Source organism: Labrus bergylta, chromosome 21 (genome assembly GCF_963930695.1).
Source record: "Labrus bergylta chromosome 21, fLabBer1.1, whole genome shotgun sequence".
Classification (NCBI taxonomy): Eukaryota; Metazoa; Chordata; class Actinopteri; order Labriformes; family Labridae; genus Labrus; species Labrus bergylta.
The window spans coordinates 2,772,824-2,792,341 of record NC_089215.1 but is presented as its reverse complement, the minus strand read 5'-3'; the positions used below and the strand labels follow the sequence as shown (position 1 = coordinate 2,792,341).

The following is a 19,518-nucleotide window of genomic DNA, read 5'->3' as shown; positions in this document are numbered from 1 at the left end:
TGAGCCTCCTGAGTGATGTCTGTCTCCCTCAGAACTACAGGTCATTATCGACCTAACTGACCCAGATTAACATGCAGTAATCTGCAGATTAGCGAATCAGGATCTGTGACCACTTGTGTTTATATTGGCCAGAGTGGTTTGCATGATGCCGCTCACAGTACGTCTCACAAGAGGTCGCCCACTCTACGTCTGGCATATCTTTGACTGGGGGAAATTAAATGATTTTAAAACACAACACACAGAGTCCACATAAAAAAAAGACACAGACAACGATTATTTATATGTGACTTTATCCTTAGATAAAAATATTGTTGTGGAGATGATGACACTTCTGCAGAGTTCATTCACAGGAGCAACAACACTCCTGTTGATGGATGCAAACAAAAGGATTCAGCGTTGGGTATTTCTATGCAGAATTCTTCTCATCGTTAAACTTTGGGTTCAATTCTGCGGTTTGCATCCACTCTCGTCATTCCCAAAGCAGCTGGAATCAAAAGTCAGTCTCAGTGGCTTCCTCTGAAGCTCTACGTTGCCTCCTCTGCGGTGGCGGCGGCGGCGGCGGCGTCTGTGCCCTGCTGTTTGACGTACTGCTGCAGCAGGGCGGAGAGGTGGGCCGGGTGACGCTGCAGCAGGGAGGCCGTGCGTGATGTCATCATCGTCAGCCCGCTCACCAGCTCGCCCTGCACCACTGTCACCGACGGGAGTTTGGAGTAGCTCAGCACCCCCTCAGCACTCAGCAACGAGTTCTCTATACACGCTCCTGTTGAGACGAGAGAGGAGGAAGAAGAGCTGCGGTTAAATATCGCGCTCAGAATCTGTTTTTCACTGAAGGAGGGAAGAGTCGAGGTTTTGATTATTGCATCACAAATAGATCCAAACAACTGGAAGAACAATGACAGTTTGAAACAACATTTATAATTGAAGGAATACCGACTTAACTTACAAAACATTTCATGCTGTGGCTTCTCAATAAGTAGAAAAAGATTTCAGTGTGCACTGAATTCAGCATCTTCAGGACTTTATGAATATTGTTTGGCAAAATAAAATGGTTCCCTGAGGATTTAAGCGTCAATATACAGATGTTCCGCCATATTTTTTATACAGCTACAGTTAGAAGATAATCAATGCATTTAGCTGCAGTCAATCGTATTAGTCGCCTTACTAAATCAGGAGGGAAAACACCTATTAAGAGGGTCATATTTCTGTCATGATTGATGCAAAATCAGAATCAGAATCTGAAGGAAATACGGCGCTTCTTGACTCACAGAAAACATTTTTATAAATTTGTGTGCCTGAAGCATCAAATGCAATCTTTGTCTGCTGCAAACTTAAACAAATCATCATTCTGCAGCGCAAAGCTCCTTCTTGCATAAAAACACAAAGATTAAACATACCCAGGAGCGTCATCTGTGGACTGCCTCTCAGAGTTTTCAGCATCTCCTTCACCTTCGGCTCGTTACTGACGATCAGGACCGTCGGGCCGAAGATCAGAGGAGCCATGTTGCAGTAAATGCTGTTATTCAGGAACGACCGCATCACCTGAAAAAGGAACAAAGAGAGTCAAATGACAGAGGAATCAAAGCATGTTGTTTGTTTTGAAAGAAGAAACCAGAGGGGAGTTCTGCTCACATGTACTTTCTGTAGAAGTGTTTATTTATGGAGATAGAATTAATGTGCCATGCAATGTTTTTTATTCCAACAGCACATATTATGTCTATAAATAGCTCCTGGTTATGACTTAGAAAAGTTAAATGTTCTGGATTTTATAGTTGAAAAGTGGCAAGAGAAAATTGGAGGATGGTGTGCACAGGGCTCAAGGCAACAATCTGTGATCCCACCTGCCCTCATTATTACATGAAGACGTTTTCACATATCTACAAAATTTCAGGAGGACCACAACTGAAATCCTCCTGACCTGGTCGTTCACACGTGCACCTCACAGCGGGAGACTAACCCAGTCGGACGGGAGCGGGGGCAGGAGGGTCTCCTGATGCAACATGTGATGTAAAAGGAATGACGCGGAAGCGGCTGACAAAGAAACAGAGGCCGCTACACGACGCGATGATGGGAATATTTTCCTTTGAATCAAAGCTTTTTGTAGTTTGACTGAATCACAATAACAACAAAAGAGAGGAGAAGAAACTACTGGAGAGCAGAAAACATAATGCGGCCGTTTAATCCTGTGCAAGGAGATCGCAGTGATCGTGTGTAAATAGTCTTTGGTTGTGCAACAATCGGAGAGGGAGTAAACGTCACATCCCCTCCCACTCGCTGGAGGTGAATTCTCCTGATTAAATCCTGCTGTGTTCTCACATCAGCTCACTCTGACATTCAGTGGGAAATATCCTAAGGGGTCTGTCCTGGTCCCTATCAATGTCAGAAACGGGCTGTGTAGCATTATTTTCTAAAGACAGTGAATTGCTAGATAGAAAATAACAATAACAGCATTACCTCGTTGGGGAAGAATTTGACCTTAATGTCATGTTTGTGAAGTCTGTGCCTCAGACTCATCATGTCTTCAGCACTGCTGGAGCTGTCTTGGACCACGGCGATCATCTTACAGTCCTGGAACACCTTCTCCAAATTCCTCTTCAAGATCAACATCAAGGGAGTCTCCTGACAGAGGACGAAGAGGCGCGTTTATCACACAGTGATATGGAACAAAAGTCTCTGATCTCTCTATAGAGAGGCCAGATATCTTTATTCTTCTGAAAGCTTAAATAGTACAGCAGAAGAAGCTATGAGAATATATAAAATAGAATCTAAAATGTAAAAGAGAAAAAATAAAGAGAAAAAACGCAAAATGTACAAAAGGTGCAATGGACATGGACTATGGACTTCTGATGGTGACAGCTTGATTTTTGTTGGGGAAATTGGGATATTTATTTACAGATATTGTTCTCTTCATAAATCGACGTTTAGCCGTACAAACTGTTTTTACATTTTGTGAAACAATTTTTCTATTTTCATCTTTCTGCATAAATGATGCATAACCGGACTGTTGATGGATGGTCTGCCCCCCCCCCACCCCCACCCCCGTTGCTCCCTATCCCTCTTCCTGCATCTTATCCCATCTCTCCCCCTATCCCTTTCCAACCCCGGCGCAGTCTAGGCCTGTGAAGGCTGTTTCGTCATGAGCCGGGGATCCGGCCGAAGATTTCTGCCTTTTAATAAGACAGTTTTTTCTTACCACTGTAACTTTTGCTGCTTTGCTAAAGTGCTCATGATGGATAGGCCGGATCTTTGTAACATAGCAATGAGTAAGGTCTTTTACCTGCTCTTTGTAAAGTGTCTCGAGATAACACTTGTTATGAGTTGACGCTATACAAAAATAAATTGAATTGAATTGAATAATAACTCTACAAACACCTCAACATGGTTCTTTATGGTTTATTGTAATTTAGAGAGAGAATAAGTCAGAGATGGATCACTATCTTCTTTTAAAAACACATTTTTAATAATCCTTGTTTCATCCAGGATGTTTCTCTTCTCTCTGTTCATTGGATGATTGATCCTTCTCTCTGTTCATTGGATGATTGATCCTTCTCTCTGTTCATTGGATGATTGATCCTTCTCTCTGTTCATTGGATGATTGATCCTTCTCTCTGTTCATTGGATGATTGCTGCGCTGTTGTTTTATTTTTCATGCTTTTTTAATAGGATTTTATTTTTGTGTATTTGACTGTTGGGATGTTTTCTTTTTTCTGTAAAGCACTTTGTGACTTTGATAAGTGCTTTATAAATAAACTTTATGTATATGTGTGTGTGTTACCTCCTGGACGCTTTTGGTCTCGCGCGGATAGGCACCTGGAGGAGCAGCTGGAGCAGGAGGGATGTACTCTGTCACAGCCATCAGCTTCTGTTTGATGAAATGCATCGGCCTCTTGTGTCGAGTCACAGCTTTGGAGCCGTGACGAACACTCTGAGTCAGGGGAAGCCATCCTAAAAAACAGAAACAAGGCAGGTTACACACCTGGTGAACAGAAACAAGGCAGGTTACACACCTGGTGAACAGAAACAAGGCAGGTTACACACCTGGTGGAGCGACAGAAACTAAACCGACGGTTTACACTTCTAAATATATATATATATATTTTTTTTTTAAAACAACTGCGGACACAAAGGGAAACTAGAAATGCAGTATTTATTATACATTACCCTGTTTCGGTAGCAATTTTACACACAAGGTCGCAGCCATCTTCGACAGGAAACGGCGATTTCGGAAGTGACGCAGAAATGCTGCATTCACTGACATGCAGAGAGAAATGTAATCGCGTCGGATTTTTTCAATTCAATTAAATTCAAAAAACTTTATTTGTCCCCGGGGGGCAATTCAAAGGCACACAGAGCAGTAAATCAACAACAGTGCAAGTACGAAAACATTTTAACTTAAATATTAATAATAATATTATATTAATATATAATTGTGTGTGAGTCGTTGATCCTCAGTGTGTTTATTACATTTATATAAATCATAAGCAAATTTAGACTCACTGACTAAACCATACGAAACTTTACTGCAATCGTTAAATCGTAATTTCCGTGTTAATTTGAGATTTTTCTGTTTGTCTGCCAGCTTTTGTGTCATTTTAAGATCAATTTTTCGGCAATCAAAATTGTTAAAATATATATATAAAAAAATAAACTTCTTAATGTTCAAACACGGAAAGAGATTCATTTTGTAAATTAAACTCACAGAGATGGGTACAACTTGGTTTAGTGTATGGAATTTCTCACCGAAATGCAAGAACGTGAATGCAGCATGGCGAATCGACGTCATTACTTTTCAGTCTCTTTATTTTTTTTATTTTTAACTGACTGTACTGTATGACTGTACAACACATCATGTATTTGTTTTTCATAAAATTAATTTAAAAAAAAAATACAAACATCAACGTTTTAAAGTTTTTGGTGAAGTTACAAAACACTTTCATAATATTTTACGTAGCCTTTATTTACGAGGATGCGTCCTGACGTCAGCGTCAGTTCCACAAGCATGAGGCGCATACTCCGTGTGGATTTATTGAGGTGTATTGGTGTATTTAGTGGAAATCCTCCGTCACATGCCTCTTTGACAGCGGTTCATAAAAACGCGTTTTTGCAGAGTTTCAGTCGGAAATCAACGAGCGACAGTTCAACCATGGACCTGAGTGACATGAGGAAGACATATAAAGCAGATGAAGAGGTGAGTGCAGCTGGGAGACCTTGAGTTACATGTTTAAAGGTTGAAAATCCGACAGCTTCATCAGATGTAAAGTGTGTAAAACAGCAACATGCACAAAACATGTGCATTGTTTTTATTCTGAAAGCTGCATGCAAAAATATAAAATACGTGAAACAGCTGGAGAAAGATTCGCTTTTCACGTTTCCCAGATGTAACAGTCATTGACCTCCACCTTTGGCCTGTGCAAAGCAGACCCTGATAAATATAATGCACTCCTAAATACTCTTTGTTTTCACAGTGCTTTGAGGAGAGTCAGCTGGTTTCTCTGGACCCAATCAAACAGTTTGGAGACTGGTTCGACCAAGCCACGAAGTGTCCTGAAATCGGAGAGGCAAACGCCATGTGCATCGCCACAGCCTCCAAGTAGGTTAAGCAGGTATGTCTGATTTAAGTTTCTTAGAGTTATGTCAACCTTTATTATATATTTGTTCTTCTACAGAGATGGACGTCCGTCTGCTCGTATGGTCCTGCTGAAAGGTTACAGCGACGAAGGTTTCCGCTTCTTTACCAACTATGAGAGCAGAAAGGGATCTGAGCTGGTGAGTGACAGGTCTCTCTTTATTCCTGATACAGCAAAGACTCTATGTGACCTCATTTGACCTGTAGCATGTCCTGGACATGCAAAAAGAGGTGAATAACTTTACTATAGCTCACGGAAGCTCACCACACATTAGTTAACTAATTATTGAACTAAATGAGAGCTCACTCCCTACCAACCTGCTCGTCTCCTCTTTCCTAGTGGAAGGAGCTATGTAAAATGACTCCTCTAACACCCTTTGGAGGACAGATGAACAAGTTATAATCACAGCCCCAGGATTATCTGCCTAACATTCATTTCTAGAATAATTAGATTCAAGGATAACCCCTGGTATAGGACTCTAGATTACCCCCCAATAACTGTGAACTCCCCCCGCTAGGATGTTAGGTGTGTATGAAGTGTGTAACATAAATCAGTAAGACAAGTGTGCCTAGGTGTGACTGCTCAAGCTTACCTTCCGAGGTTCACGGGGTCTTTAAGGGGAACTTCCAGTCTTTGTGGTGTAAATGATTTCAAAAAGTTTCCGAAAATATATTAAAAAATGTCAAATGATATTCCAAATGCAAATACAAAACAGTAAAAGAAAAATATAAAAACATGGAAAAGAAAATGAAAACTCAAAGACCAAAGTCTAAATCTGTGAGTGTAGACACTTGAGGTTTTAAAAGATCTTGGTCTCAGAGACTCAGTCCCAAGATGGGATTTCAAAAGTCAGAGTGACGTGGATTCCTTTAGCAAAGCAAAAAAGAACCTCGATCAGATTTTCTGCAGCGTTTTTATAGACAAAAAGTCTCTCTTTTTTCAAGATCCTGTAACACCTCAACAATGCACGTTCGCAGAAACATGATGCATCCACAGGTCATGCCAAGTTCATGACATAGGTAATACCAAGTTCATATGTGGTTTCAGCTCGAAGACCGTGAACCGAGCAGATACTCAGAAACGCTATGTTTCTGAGCCTTTTTTTCTGAGCCTTGTTTCTGAACCACATAGGAGCCTACGAGCTCTATGTGGTCTTGCCTCAATGTATGTCACACTTACCTTGACCTCACAGGAGCGTCGGCACTACGAGTGTGTGTAAGTTTAACAGGAAATGTTGAAAGCAGAAAAAGGTTATGACTTTATGACCTATGTATTAAATGATGAAAGAATTAAATGATAATAAAAGGAAAAAACAAAAACAAATTCAACAATTGCATAACTCTTTCTGATCTTTCAACAGACCTTAAAGTCTACTTCACTGTGTTTTCATTGTTTAATTCTTGTCTTGATTTTGATTTGTCTACAGGAGAGCAATCCACATGCATGTCTGGTCTTTTACTGGGAGCCTCTCAACAGACAGGTGCTCGTCAAATTCTATTTTACTGACGATCATTTTATTAATTTATATCTTAACGAGTCTAATTTGAATTTGCAGATTCGCATTGAGGGCAACGTGGAGCGGATTCCCTTCCAGAGCTCGTGTGACTACTTCCACTCCCGACCGAAGAGCAGCCAGATCGGAGCCGTCGTGAGCCGACAAAGCACTCCAGTGCCTGACAGAGATGTAAAGAACCAGAACTCCAACTTTGTAAAGTAGTTCATGCAGAAACGCTCAAAGGGTTTAGCTGCACTGTGTGTTCTTCTTTTAGTATCTGAGGCAGAGAAATGCAGAGCTGTTGGAGAAGTACAAGGACACAGAGGTGCCGATGCCCGACTACTGGTGAGATCTTTTTAACATTTTATGAACTTTAAATATCCTAAAATGTCAGGAAACTTCAGAAAACTTTTTTTTTTGCAAGTCATATTATGCCCTTTGTACGTTCACAATAGCTAAAGTGTAAAAGAAAGTGTCTGTTTTCATGTACTGCCGCTCCATGCACCGGCTCGCTTAATAATAATAACTTACACTTTATTGCTCCCTCGAGGGGAAATTAGTTTTTTACACTCTGTCTAGTTAACATGCTACACAAACAGGATCCTATGGACATGCACTAATGGAGAGGTCTCAGAGTGAGGGGGCTGCCTACAGTGGGCGCTCGCTACCGCAGGCTACGGCATATCATGGGCGTGCTATAGAAGTTAATGGGCGTGCAACATGAGCTGCTGGGCCACAACGAGCCAATGGGCTTAGATCAGTGATCTCACACTGACAAGACGTCACACTGGTAAATTTTAATCGAGGGGGGCTAGAACCGAGCGTTACGTGCAGCTAATGCTACAGCTAACAGGAGGACGTAGGAGAAGCCGCGTTTCCGCAGACTTTGAATTTTTGCACATAGATGTGCCTAAACATGCACAGGACACTTGGAAAACACACTAAAGAGCATATAAAACCAGAAGAAGAAGAATATGGGACCTTTAAAGCAGTGAGGATAGATTGAAGGATATGTGCTAGTTCACTTTCAGATGGAAGCCCTCAGCAGACATGCATTTTATTTACTCCATTGTTCAAAGATAAAGAGCAATGTCCGCTTGTTTTTCTGAGATCTTGACTTATTTCGGGCGGCTGTGGCTAAGTGGTAGAGTCGGTCGTCTCTCAACAGGAAAGTCGGGGTTCGATCCCCAGCTCCTGCAGCCACATGTCCGATGTGTCCTCGGGAAAGACACTTTAACCCTTGTTGCTCTTGCTGGCTCTGCAGCGGCGTGTGAATGTGTATGAATGAAAGAGTTACTTCTGATGGACTCTTCACACAGCAGCCTCTACCATCAGTGTGTGAATGTGTAGGTGAGACCTGCAGTTTAAAAGTGCTCTGAGGAGTCAAAAGACTAGAAAAGCGCTTTACAAGCTCAAGACTGGTAACAGAGGAAATCTGCTGCTTTAGCTCTGTGGGTGAGTTATAAACTCCATTTACCAACTCGTCCAAAAGCCACTAAATATAACAAGTTTAGTCTTATCTGTAAATGCTATGCTGGTATCTTCACACTGCATGTAAATTTACCTGAAATGAGCGTGATCTAGAAACACAGTTAAGCAGTGAGTACAGTATGTTATTCTTCTTTTCTCTAGTCCCTCAATTAAACAACTTTTATACACGAGGGGAGGAGTCAGCCGGCCGTCCCGGCGATGTAAACAAACTGAAGATAGGACTCTGAAAACTCTGAAAACATCACAGACAGTGGGACTCGGGTGTTACACCCATTGTAGACAGTCATGACTCACAGAGTTATTTTCAGAGGAGATACTTGATTTATATTATATTTAAGTGTAAAAAATCACATAGAAAGACTTTAAGTAGAAGAAAAATCTATGTGCCATCAGTTTCTATTCCACTCAGAGCAGATTTTTCTTTGCTGAAACTAAATTTGATGCAGATCTTCTCCATCGAGTTAAAGTAGTCGTTACTCGTTGCTGCAGGACTTTTCTCCTCATTCTCTCTGTCTCTGTCAACAGGGGGGGCTACATCGTGAAGCCGTACCTCATCGAGTTCTGGCAGGGTCAGACCAACAGACTGCACGACCGAATCGTCTTCACAAAGCCGAAGGACGGCGAGTCGGAGTCGGGGGAGTTTGAGCACGCTGCAGAGGGAGGCTGGGTTTACCAGAGACTGTCTCCATGAGAGGAACCCCCCTCCCCCCGACAGACTCGTACCCTGACTAATCATCATTGATAAAAAAAAACTGTGTGTGTGTGTATGTGTGTGTGTGTGTGTGTGTGTGTGTGTGTGTGTGATTCATCACCAAGCCGATCGTCTGTGAGCATTAAGAAATGAAAAGACGCACAGGAAGTATACCGACGTAACGAGGAGGACAAACTCCAACTGTGACTGTCGAGTAATGATTGACAGAAACACCATCGCTAACCTTAAGGTCGAGGAAACTGTGTCTTATTTCTTGAGAAGCACAACGTGTACCACTGTCCTCAAGTCGTCCATTTTCAATGTTAGAATGATAGAGTCATTAGAGGCGCCGGATAGCCTAGCGGTTATGTAGCGGTACTCCATGTACAGAGGCTTTAGTCCATGTCGCAGCAGTCGTGGATTTGAACCCGACCCCGGCCCTTTGCTGCATGTCATCCCCCCTGCTCTCTCCTCCAAACACTTCCTGTCTCTCTTCAGCTGTCCTGTCTAATAAAGGCAAAAATGACCGTGAAAACATGGATCTTAAAACATTCCCCTGGTTGTTTGTATCAGTCTTTAACCTGTGACAGTCGATCTGACTGAATTTAAACCGTGCCAACGATGATGTTTGTGTCGTGTTCGTCTTGTGCTGCCTGAGAATGAGATTATTGTTTACTGATGAAATCAGTGAAAAGATGACATTTTAACATGAAGTAAAAGTGGATTTAGAGCCATTAATAAAGCTTAATTTGTAACGGGTGACGTTGTGTATTTTGTCCAGCAGGTGGCAGCAGTACGACTCTTTGCACACATTCTTTTATTTTACTCTCTTCACAAAGTCAACTTGGGCACTGAGGAGGATTTAACTGAACATGTTTACTTATGTAATGTCCTTCAGAACAAGTTAAAGCTTCTATTTGCTTTTGTTTCTTTACATGCCTCCTGGTACTTCTTCTGCACAACACCTGAGAAGTTTAACTTCACTTCATTTATCATGTAGTTAAAGTTTCTGTTTGGCTCAAGCTATTTTTCGGCTGTGTTTCTGGATACACTTTGGAATTAGTGTTTTTTAAGGTTTTATATCTGGGGTTATATTTTAGGGATAGGACAATGGATAGAGCTGGAAAATCAGCGACAGAGAGAGAGTGAGCCACAGGTCGGATTTGAACCTGGACCACCTGCACTGAGGGACTTAAACCTCTGTATATGGGGGACTAGCACTAACCACTAGTACTAACCACTAGGCCACTGTCGCACCTCTTTCCAGGAAAGGCAAGTTTATTTATATCACACATTTCAACAACAAGGCGATTCAAAGTGCTTCACACAAGACATCAAAAAGCATCATGACAGAGGAAAGAAAAGAAACATTAAAATAGAACAAAATCACTGAAATTATTAAATCTGAAAATATGTTCAAATAAAAATAATTCAAATGAAACTAATTGAAATAAATAAAGTTACAATTTAAAAAGAGTTAAACGTTACAGTGCAGAATTAAAATGTAAAATCTTATTAAAATTGTTTTAATGAAAGTAAATGAATAAATTAAAAGTGTAGTTCGGGGTGTGGATATGTTGGCTTTAGTCCTCAGTGGCTGTGGGTTCAAATCAGACCCCGGCCCTCTGCTGCAGGTCATATCTATCTCTCACCTCCCAACATTTCCTGTCTCTCTTCAACTGTCAAATTAAGGCAAAAAGGCTAAAAACTTTTTAAAAAAATGAAATATCTTCTTTCTTTTTTTTAAAGTTTAGCTCAATGTCCCGCCATGCTGAATGTAGCTCCACAAAATTATTAAATAAAGTCATATTAATGTTTAACCTGTAAAGTAATACTGACATGACGTTTTCATTTCTTATTTTATACAAGCTGGTCTTGTGTCATTGTTTGTTGTTTCCGTTAATGTCACGTGGATGTCCAGTTTTCTTTAAAAGAGAAAATCAATTAAGAAAAAAATCTGTTTGAAAACCTGCTTCTAATAACACATAACAGACAACACTCTGTGACAGTCTGACCCGTCTCACATCCTCCAGTCTGAGTCTGAGCTTCTACCTTCTTGGCAGACGATACAGAGTCCCCCCGCTGTCAACTGAACCGCTTTAAAAACTCTCCTGTTCCCACGTCAATCAAAAGTCTGAACGATGTTTGTAAAGGCTCTGTGGATTGTGCAGCAGCGTCATGGTGTCCCTATATGTTTTTACATTCTCTTACCTTTGTTGTCTTATCTCTCCTGATGTGCAGATCCTGTGCATTATGTGTAATGCGCATTATATGCTGGGTTGCATTGGTACAGAGGCACTGCTTGGGGCCCCAGACCCAGTAGGGGGCCCCCTGAGGGCTCACAAACTTTAAACCACAGCAGCCAAAATGTGCAAATTTTGCTGTTACTTTCATACCTTTACAGTACGACTTACGTACTTTTACTCGAGTAAAGTAACTGAATGTGGCCCCATCACTCACTGCTTCGTCACCACCAGCTGGTCTGATGTAATTCATTATTACAAAATGTAGAAGCACAAAGCTGGATCGGGTGTCCGTGTCTGCTTTCTGTCGTCATGCCAACAGAAAGCTGCACACACGGGCTCAGGTGAAAACACAACCTGCTCTGGGTTACCTGAAACGAACACTAACAGGCTGAGTCATCAACGTACATGTGCAAATAAAGGTGACATACCTTAAAGTCTGACAGAGCGCCTGTCTGCATACATCATACAACATGTGAGTGTACGCACAGCTCTAACTGAAGAACATAAAAATCAAATTTTTATTTATTTTGATCGTAAAAATGCAAACAAATAAAAACAAGGGTTTGGTTGCACAGCATATTTTCTTTATTTTCGAATGGGTTGTTCAAACATAACAAAGTAAAACTCCCAGAAAACATCCACGATGATAAAAATAATTTACACAAATCTCACTCTTTATTCATCATGATATTTGCATGATTGTTTCGACGTTTCCTTCATTTTTAAAGATCATTTCTGAATTTAAATGAACCAGAAGTTTGCGCACAGAAAGTCAGAAAAGGTGACATAAAACATGAAACCAAAACATCCTTCTTCTTCTTCTTTGAATTTTGGAAGCACATAATTTCACACAGACATTTTATTTACTCTGGTCGTAAAAACGCATAAAAATGAACTGGGGTTTGGTTTGAAGACATTTCTTCTCGTCCTGATTGATTGTTTTGACATAAAAAATTAGCTTTAATTCCACTTTATCATTCATTATAAAAAAAATTAAAGGTCACATGTTCTCCTCCTCTTCAATCAGTGTAAATGAGTCTCAGAGCTCCTCAAAACATGTGTGTGAAGTTTCTTGTTCTAAATCCACTCTGATCCTGTATTTGATCATGCCTATAAACCCCTCTATTTCAGCCCTGCTCAGAACAGGCTGTTTCTGTACCTTTAAATATGTAAATGAGCTGTGTCTGACCACGCCCCCCTCTCTGGAAGGGCTTGGGTGTACTCGGTCTTTCTCGCTCCATGTCCTATTGTTTACGTTGAGAAGGCAGACTCAGAGGGCAGAACAAACACCTAGCTGTGGGAGTGTCACCCACCTGGGGGAGGGGCTACTGCCCTTTGTGATGTCATGAAGGGAGCATCTCCAAACAGCCTGTTTGAGCACACATTTTCTGAAAAGTGGAGCAGGGAAAAGACGGAGAGGATGGACTTTTTTCATATTCAGGGGGTTTGTAGACAGACTAGAGACATATTAGAGTTAGAGGAACATGGAGAAGAGGATTTTATATAATATGACCTTTGAATTAATGTTCATTAAAAAGGATATTTGCAAGAGTGTTGCACAGATTGGTGCATTTGCATAGATAATTATTTTATATATTCACAATATTTCACAAACAGACATTTAAATCAAGTCTCTCTTTTGCATCATAAAAATGCTTAACAATTCAATGTGGTTTAAATGCACCATATAGAGACACTATTTTACTTTTTTATTGATTGTTTAGACATAAAAAATTAGGACTAAACCAAAAATCTGCATCTATAATAATACAAAATATTTACAGTTGTGTTACTATTTATTTTTTTAAAGATGTTTGCATGAGTTTCAATGAGCTGTTTTCATGATAAAGAGACTCTTTGGTGGTAAATTACATCCATTTGAGGATGGAAAGTCAGAAAAAGACAGGACTATAAATGTCAGAAAAAAAAGTCCTGGTGTTTTTTTTCAGTGGTTTTTTCTACTGATACCAGTTTGTTTGTATGGGTGAGTCCACTGGTAACAGTATCTACCTGGGTGTGGTGACAGGTGACAGGTGTTTATCCAACGCGCAGGCTGCACATGTTTTTTGCTTGCATGTGTTTTTAAGATTTTAAAAATGGATATATGAAACATTTCATGGTCAAGTATGTGCATTTTTTGGGGGGCCCTGTGTGTTATTTCTCAGTCTTGTTTTTATGGTTCTCATCACTGAGGTTGTTCTCTGCGAACAGGTTCGGGTTCTCGGACAGCGTGGCTCGGACCTTCTTCTTCTCCTTGAAGCGTCCGGAGTGAGAGACCTTGACGTGCCGGCCCTTTGTGGCGGATTTGTCCACAATCTTCTCCAGTCGGGCGTTAAACTGGCTGTCTATGTGGTCGGCGGGGGGGTTGTTGTTGCTCGGGTGCTCTTTGCTCTTTCCCGTGTTGCTGCCGTACTCGGTCGGGATCTCATACAGGACCTTTGATTCGGACTTCTTCTTACGGGAGAAAGTCAGCTTCCACCAGCTGGGATCGGCCATGGCTCCAAAAGAGAAAAGGGCTGACCTGAGGGAGACAGAAAACACCCTTAAAGACTAGAGAGAACAACTTTATTTACACCTATAGCATGCTGTAAAAGATGCTTTCAATGCAAGTAGAGCTGTAGTTTGAGAAGGTTCCTCCTCTGCCTGCAACACATTTGATTTGACTGTTTATTTAAAACATATTGGGGCGATAAATCATATGGAAGTTTGTATCCAGGGATACAATGTCTTTATGTCTGTCATAAGGTTTTGTGTTTTTAGCAACCAGAGGAGTAATCTATATTCTACCAACACACATAAGTTACTTAGGCTTGGTTTCAAAGACTGATAATGAGTAATACTTTTGTTTTTCAGGGTAAATGTTATTTACTCATGCACATTCAGTCGCCGCTAACGCAGCAGCAGGAGCAATTTTGGGTTCAGTGTCTTGCTCAGGGACACTTTGACGTGTCTGCAGGAGCTAGGGATCACACTCTCGACCTTCTGGTGGAATGAGAGCCACTGAATTAAAATATTAAAAAGAAAACACAAACGATTAACAGAAACCTGAAGCACACTTCATGATTACGTAATGCTATGCATTTGTTGTCTTACAATGAGGTAACCATGCTCAGGCCCGGTTAGTCCTGGAGCAGTGTGAGTGCAGGCCAAGGGGAGAATGGAGAGCGGCAAAAACAACACTAGGCAAAGTTCTTTACTTTCCCAAGCACCGGACATATTAAATAGACATTGATATATAAAGAAAAATACAAGCAGCCCTCTACTTCAAGAGTTTTGAGGTTTTCAACCACAATTGTGAATCTACAGACAAAGTAGGTCCAATTCTGAGGTCGAGAGAGACGGTTCTTTACGGGGTAGAAATGTAGAACGTGATGAATAATGTTGGTTAGTGTTTAGTGGGAAAAAGTCAGAAATGCAAAAAGTCAAAAAACATATTGTTGGTTTTACACAAGTCCTGCTTCTGACAGGGCAAATAGCCAATCACTGTTTAGGTTTTTGGGGTGGCCAATCAGGTTTCTAGGGGGCCCATGCCACCCCTGTCCACCCATCTGGACACGCCCCTGACTATACCATTATTTTTTACTGTATGAACATAAAGTAGCTTTAAATTGTATTTGTTAAATTAAATACTTTAAACAGGTGCTTTAGGAGATTAATTGAATAAATAATATTTTTTAACCTCACAAACTTTTTAACAGTCACTCCAAATTTAGCGTTAGTTTAGCTTGAGCAGAAGCTGGATGTGATGTTATCAATTCGACATCACAGGCGTATTATGGATCAGCAAGTTGTCTTAATTAAAACACAGGTGAGACAGTGATCTGCTGCATGTATTTGACTCGTCTGTGTTCAGCGAGCCGTGCAGATATGGATGCTTCTGTTTCGTCTCCATGATCAGGATGTGTAACCTGATGGAGGAGGACACCTGACACTCAGCTCTCCGCTGATTAATTCATGAACGCCTGAGCAGTATCACCTGTCCCTGTCATGAGATCTGACATGAAGCCAAAGCGCTTTAGACTGATGAAAAAAAACAAAAACAAGGCTGCATTAGTACAGCAGTAAAGTGAACTCAGGTTTATGGTCGTTGTTATTATCCTCAGCTAGTTATTGTTTGACTCAGTCTCCAAGCAACAGAGCATAATGCAGGAATAACTTCCTCAATAACTGAATACAAAGGCTCTTTGATGATGGCAACCTTTGTGTTCTGTCAACTGAGTCATTATGAGGAGCTATACAAAATATCACACACAAAGACGCCTGACCATACTCAAATACTTCCTCTTCATCTCTAATAAAATAGGATATCAATTCTAAAGTTTCAAAGTTTTCAACCACAGTTGTGAAGCTACAGACAAAGTCTATTTCTGAGGTTGAGACGGTTCTATATGGGGTAGAAATATTTAGGGGGGAAAATGTCGGAAATATAATAAGTTGCAGCTTTTCGTTATTTTAAAGGAGCAGTATGTAGCTCTGACAACTAGTGTTTAAAATGGGTACTGCAGTCCAAATTCAAAACATTGTAGAGCTGTCTCCCCCCCCCCCCCCTCCTCTCTAGAGTGGATGCTCACTCAGGTCACCATGTGGTGGACTCTGAAGCTTCAGTGTTTATCCAGCTCTGCATGGGTCTGTAAACCTTTCTGTGTTCTAACCTCTCTCCATTTTTCAAAAGCATCTCCAATATTGATCCTAGTTTGAGCACGTTTCTGCTCGTGGAGCTTATTAGAAACATGCAGAGGCTTTTTAGGTCGGGTACAATCACTTCTATCTGAACCACTTCTCTTGACCCGCTTCCATCGCTGCAACACCTGTTGACCTGATAACTGCTCTCATATCTGACAAACCGAGGGGCGTCCAAAACGGCCGACTCAACGTTACATTGGGCTAAAATGGAAAAAAGTGATGAGAGATTTTTTGATCGTTTTCTAATCTTTCACAACTATTAGATTTCGAAACACCTTGTTTTACGATGACCAGATATATCCATGAAATTAGTAATAATGCACAAACCATCAGCATACACAAAATGGTTGCAACATCACTATGTTTCCTGACTTTGTCTTAACTGTCACTTGTCCCATGAAGGCCAAAAAATCCCCCCAAAAAATGCACAGTTTGACAGGGAGAAGTAACAAAACGTCCCCTTTCAGTCACCAATATGAATATATAACAGATAAAAAAAAAGGTTATTGTTTTTGGTTGTTTCAGAACCTATAAGGGATACTCTCACATCTGTAAATCCAAATTCTTCTCAAAATCTTTCAGAACTGGAACAAACTTAAAGCTCTGATACGCAAAAATGAAATCTGGACGGTATTTGAATTGAAATGTAAGCCTTTAAACCGAACACTGAAGGAGAAAACAAGCTTTGCAATCTCTGTTTTTTATGAAGGGCTGACTGGAGAGTAAACATCTCCTCCTTTGGTGTGGTCACTTTTATCGTGTTGCACCTATGCAAATACACTCCCTGCCCTCTGCAGGAACATTCACTCTTATCTGAATGAGGCGTGTGATGTTTGCACGCTGCTGGCATGAAACAAGAGGTGCAATGGTTCAGGAAAGAAGGGAACAGATTTTTTATTTTGGGCTTCCAAACGTAAACTTATAGGAAGAAAATGAAGCAATTTAAAGCTTCTTTAGCCTCCGCCTAGCGTTACTTTGGGGCCTGCTAGCCTAACCTTTATCTGGTTGTACAGACACCTCAACAGGTTGTGTTTCAAACCAAACAGCAGACATGACTTACTCTTCCCTCTCTTGTCTGTCTGAATTCAGCAGAATTTGCATGTTTAAGCCTTTAACAAAAGGCAGGTTCCTCTGTCACACGTGTTTACAGAGGATTTCCATAACATTGTTGACTCACAGTTTCTGCAGAAAGCCTGAGCAGCACTTTCACACCTTGTTAAGAAACAGCGGCTCGATATAGGGCGCACATATTTCTCTCAGTTCTCCGTGTTTGACTTGGACGTGACCTTTGAGTCAAAACCTTCTGTTGACATAAAGGAGGCCCTCCATAGCTCTCTTTAATAAGTTACCATATTTGTGTTCGGTGAGGGTGACCCCCTCAGAGATCACAGCAGGAAGGGAAGACCAGGGACCATTTTGGGGGGGGAATCACTAACCAGCTGCAGAGGCTGTGAACGGGGGACGAGGCTCAGAGGGCATCGAGCTCCGGGCTGCCCTCAGAGAGAAGCTGAAGGTTCTTTAGAGTCTCAGGTTTCCTCCGTCCTGCCAGCTTCACTGATGACCCGTAACAGTGACGTTCAATGAGCTTAGGAGGAGTTTTAAGCCTACAGTTAATGATGAAGTCAGTTTCCACCTGTGTGAGTCTCTTTCTGAGGTTGTTTCATGGACAAATATGTGAAAAAATAACAGAAATCTTGAAGTGCTTTTTGAGTATTCTACACACAAAAACCTGGAATCTGTCACAGAATGACTAAAAACCGAAGGAGCTGAAATGTTTTATGAATTTGACTCATATAGATCTCTTTTAATGCAAATGTTTGTTTTAGTGAACTGCACTTTGTCTCTCTTTGTGTCTCTGTGTGAAACTTTGTGTTTTCTTTTCTGTTGACTGTCTCGACCAGGTCGCCCTTGACAAAGAGGATCTTAATTTTAATCTTAAAGGGACAAAACCTGGCTAAATAAAGGTTACATTGTTTTTAAATCTGACTTTTCTTTGAAGCTTTATTTTGACTTTTAACTGGAAATGACAACAAATACATTTAAAACTCTAAAATGTTATCATTTTATATCATCTGTGACTTTTCTTAAATGTGTTTAATTTTTCTCTCTAAGGCTCACAGCCAAGAAAAAGCAATAAAATAACTTAAATCAGTATTTAACATCATAAATATTGTTTGTTCAGAAGATTCATGAGACGAGTAAATTAGATTTTTGATTGATCAATAACTAATATAACTTATTGAAAAAGTTGATATAAATAAGTATAAAGATAATCCATTAAATGTTTCTGTAGCCTGAGATTAGATTAAACAAGGATCGTTTTTTTTGTGACACAACTTTAAAAAATTAAATTCTCTGTCTTACAAGATGAGTGATAAGAGCAAATTCTCCTATTTCAGGACATGTAACCCTCCCATATTTAATATATTTCACTTAAAAATTATCTTTAATGTTACTTTTTAAACATTTTGAGGTAATGGTCTAAGTGTTGCAGCTTATAGTGACAAAAGAAAAAGAAGAGAAACAATAGAAATAACTCTCTGACTTTCTCCTCCTGTTCTGTTCTGAGGTTACTAACAGAGAATATATGACATAAGTTGTCAATAAACCCAACCTGTTGCCATCCCTGGATGTTTGTTTAGACAAATGTGCATTGTGTTGTCAAGCATAAAAAAACAAACAAGAGAAACCAAAGTGTCTGAAGACATAAAGTGGCTCAAAGTTGACTTTTCTTACCACGATGAAGAAGAGGAGGATGAAGGAGATTCTGTCAGATGTGAAACTGTCCCGCCATGCTTCAAATGTCTTTCTCTCCTCTCTGTTTTTTGTTTTCTTCTTCTCTTTCACAGGTGATCGTGAACAGGTGCAGCATCTCTCTCTCTCTCTCTCTCTCTCTCTCTCTCTCTCTGCCTCACCTTGTCCCTGAGTTCTAAAGAACACACACCCTCCTCAAACACACACACACCTTCAGCCCGCCCCGCTCAGTGAGTGAGGGAGTGAGTTAATGTTGCAACCGAGTGATTTAGTGAGGCCCCCGTCCCTACATCCAGATTACTGACCTCTGAGTTAATGTGAGCCTGAAACTGCAGATAAATCCTCTTTTATCAGTCTCTCTCTTTAAACCTCCCAGACCTGTTCTAATGTGGAGTTTGGACTCAGAATAAAGTCATCTTTGTGTTTGTCGTTCACTGACTTAAAGCTGCAGACGAGAAACAAGAGAGACACAGACAGGAAGAGTTTATCTCTAAGAGGAGAGCGACGCTCCTGATGTTTTGCATGACTCACGTC

The 19,518-nt window shown here is 40.7% G+C and overlaps 3 protein-coding genes across 5 annotated transcripts; 1 reads left to right on the top strand and 2 right to left on the bottom strand.

Annotated features, from left to right (window-relative positions):
• Nucleotides 1–273: 273 nt before the first annotated feature.
• On the bottom strand, nucleotides 274–4,281 carry mrpl10 (mitochondrial ribosomal protein L10). Of its 3 annotated transcripts, XM_065949595.1 has the most exons (6): nucleotides 4,159–4,194; nucleotides 4,005–4,035; nucleotides 3,773–3,942; nucleotides 2,452–2,616; nucleotides 1,395–1,539; nucleotides 274–760 (listed from the first exon to the last, which is right to left on the bottom strand). In XM_065949595.1, the coding sequence occupies exons 3-6, from the start codon at nucleotides 3,875–3,877 to the stop codon at nucleotides 525–527; spliced, it is 651 nt and encodes a 216-aa protein (XP_065805667.1). In that variant the 5' UTR covers nucleotides 3,878–3,942; nucleotides 4,005–4,035; nucleotides 4,159–4,194; the 3' UTR covers nucleotides 274–524. The 3 variants fall into 3 exon arrangements, with proteins under 3 accessions (XP_065805667.1, XP_020505477.2, XP_065805668.1); XM_020649821.3 differs by lacking the exon at nucleotides 4,005–4,035 and having other exon boundaries at nucleotides 4,159–4,281; XM_065949596.1 differs by lacking the exon at nucleotides 4,005–4,035 and having other exon boundaries at nucleotides 3,773–3,973; nucleotides 4,159–4,204.
• Nucleotides 4,282–4,606: 325 nt separating this feature from the next.
• On the top strand, nucleotides 4,607–10,060 carry pnpo (pyridoxamine 5'-phosphate oxidase). Its single transcript, XM_020649812.3, has 7 exons — nucleotides 4,607–5,185; nucleotides 5,463–5,587; nucleotides 5,664–5,763; nucleotides 7,051–7,104; nucleotides 7,180–7,308; nucleotides 7,394–7,464; nucleotides 9,136–10,060. The coding sequence occupies exons 1-7, from the start codon at nucleotides 4,964–4,966 to the stop codon at nucleotides 9,299–9,301; spliced, it is 867 nt and encodes a 288-aa protein (XP_020505468.2). The 5' UTR covers nucleotides 4,607–4,963; the 3' UTR covers nucleotides 9,302–10,060.
• A 2,049-nt stretch (nucleotides 10,061–12,109) lies between these two features.
• On the bottom strand, nucleotides 12,110–19,169 carry prr15lb (proline rich 15 like b). Its single transcript, XM_020649836.3, has 2 exons — nucleotides 18,967–19,169; nucleotides 12,110–14,068 (listed from the first exon to the last, which is right to left on the bottom strand). The coding sequence occupies exon 2, from the start codon at nucleotides 14,041–14,043 to the stop codon at nucleotides 13,702–13,704; it is 342 nt and encodes a 113-aa protein (XP_020505492.1). The 5' UTR covers nucleotides 14,044–14,068; nucleotides 18,967–19,169; the 3' UTR covers nucleotides 12,110–13,701.
• Between the last annotated feature and the right edge of the window lie 349 nt (nucleotides 19,170–19,518).

Bases quoted from the DNA above. Each gene is read 5' to 3' on its own strand.
- mrpl10 (XM_020649821.3), bottom strand. From the start codon at position 4,255: ATGTCAGTGAATGCAGCATTTCTGCGTCACTTCCGAAATCGCCGTTTC. The intron at 2,617-3,772 runs GTAACACACACA...GTCCTCTGTCAG, and splicing joins AGACCAAAAGCGTCCAGGAG to GAGACTCCCTTGATGTTGAT. The intron at 761-1,394 runs GTATGTTTAATC...TCGTCTCAACAG, and splicing joins TCCACAGATGACGCTCCTGG to GAGCGTGTATAGAGAACTCG.
- pnpo (XM_020649812.3), top strand. From the start codon at position 4,964: ATGCGTCCTGACGTCAGCGTCAGTTCCACAAGCATGAGGCGCATACTC. The intron at 5,764-7,050 runs GTGAGTGACAGG...ATTTGTCTACAG, and splicing joins GCAGAAAGGGATCTGAGCTG to GAGAGCAATCCACATGCATG. The intron at 7,309-7,393 runs GTAAAGAACCAG...TTCTTCTTTTAG, and splicing joins CTCCAGTGCCTGACAGAGAT to TATCTGAGGCAGAGAAATGC.
- prr15lb (XM_020649836.3), bottom strand. From the start codon at position 14,043: ATGGCCGATCCCAGCTGGTGGAAGCTGACTTTCTCCCGTAAGAAGAAG.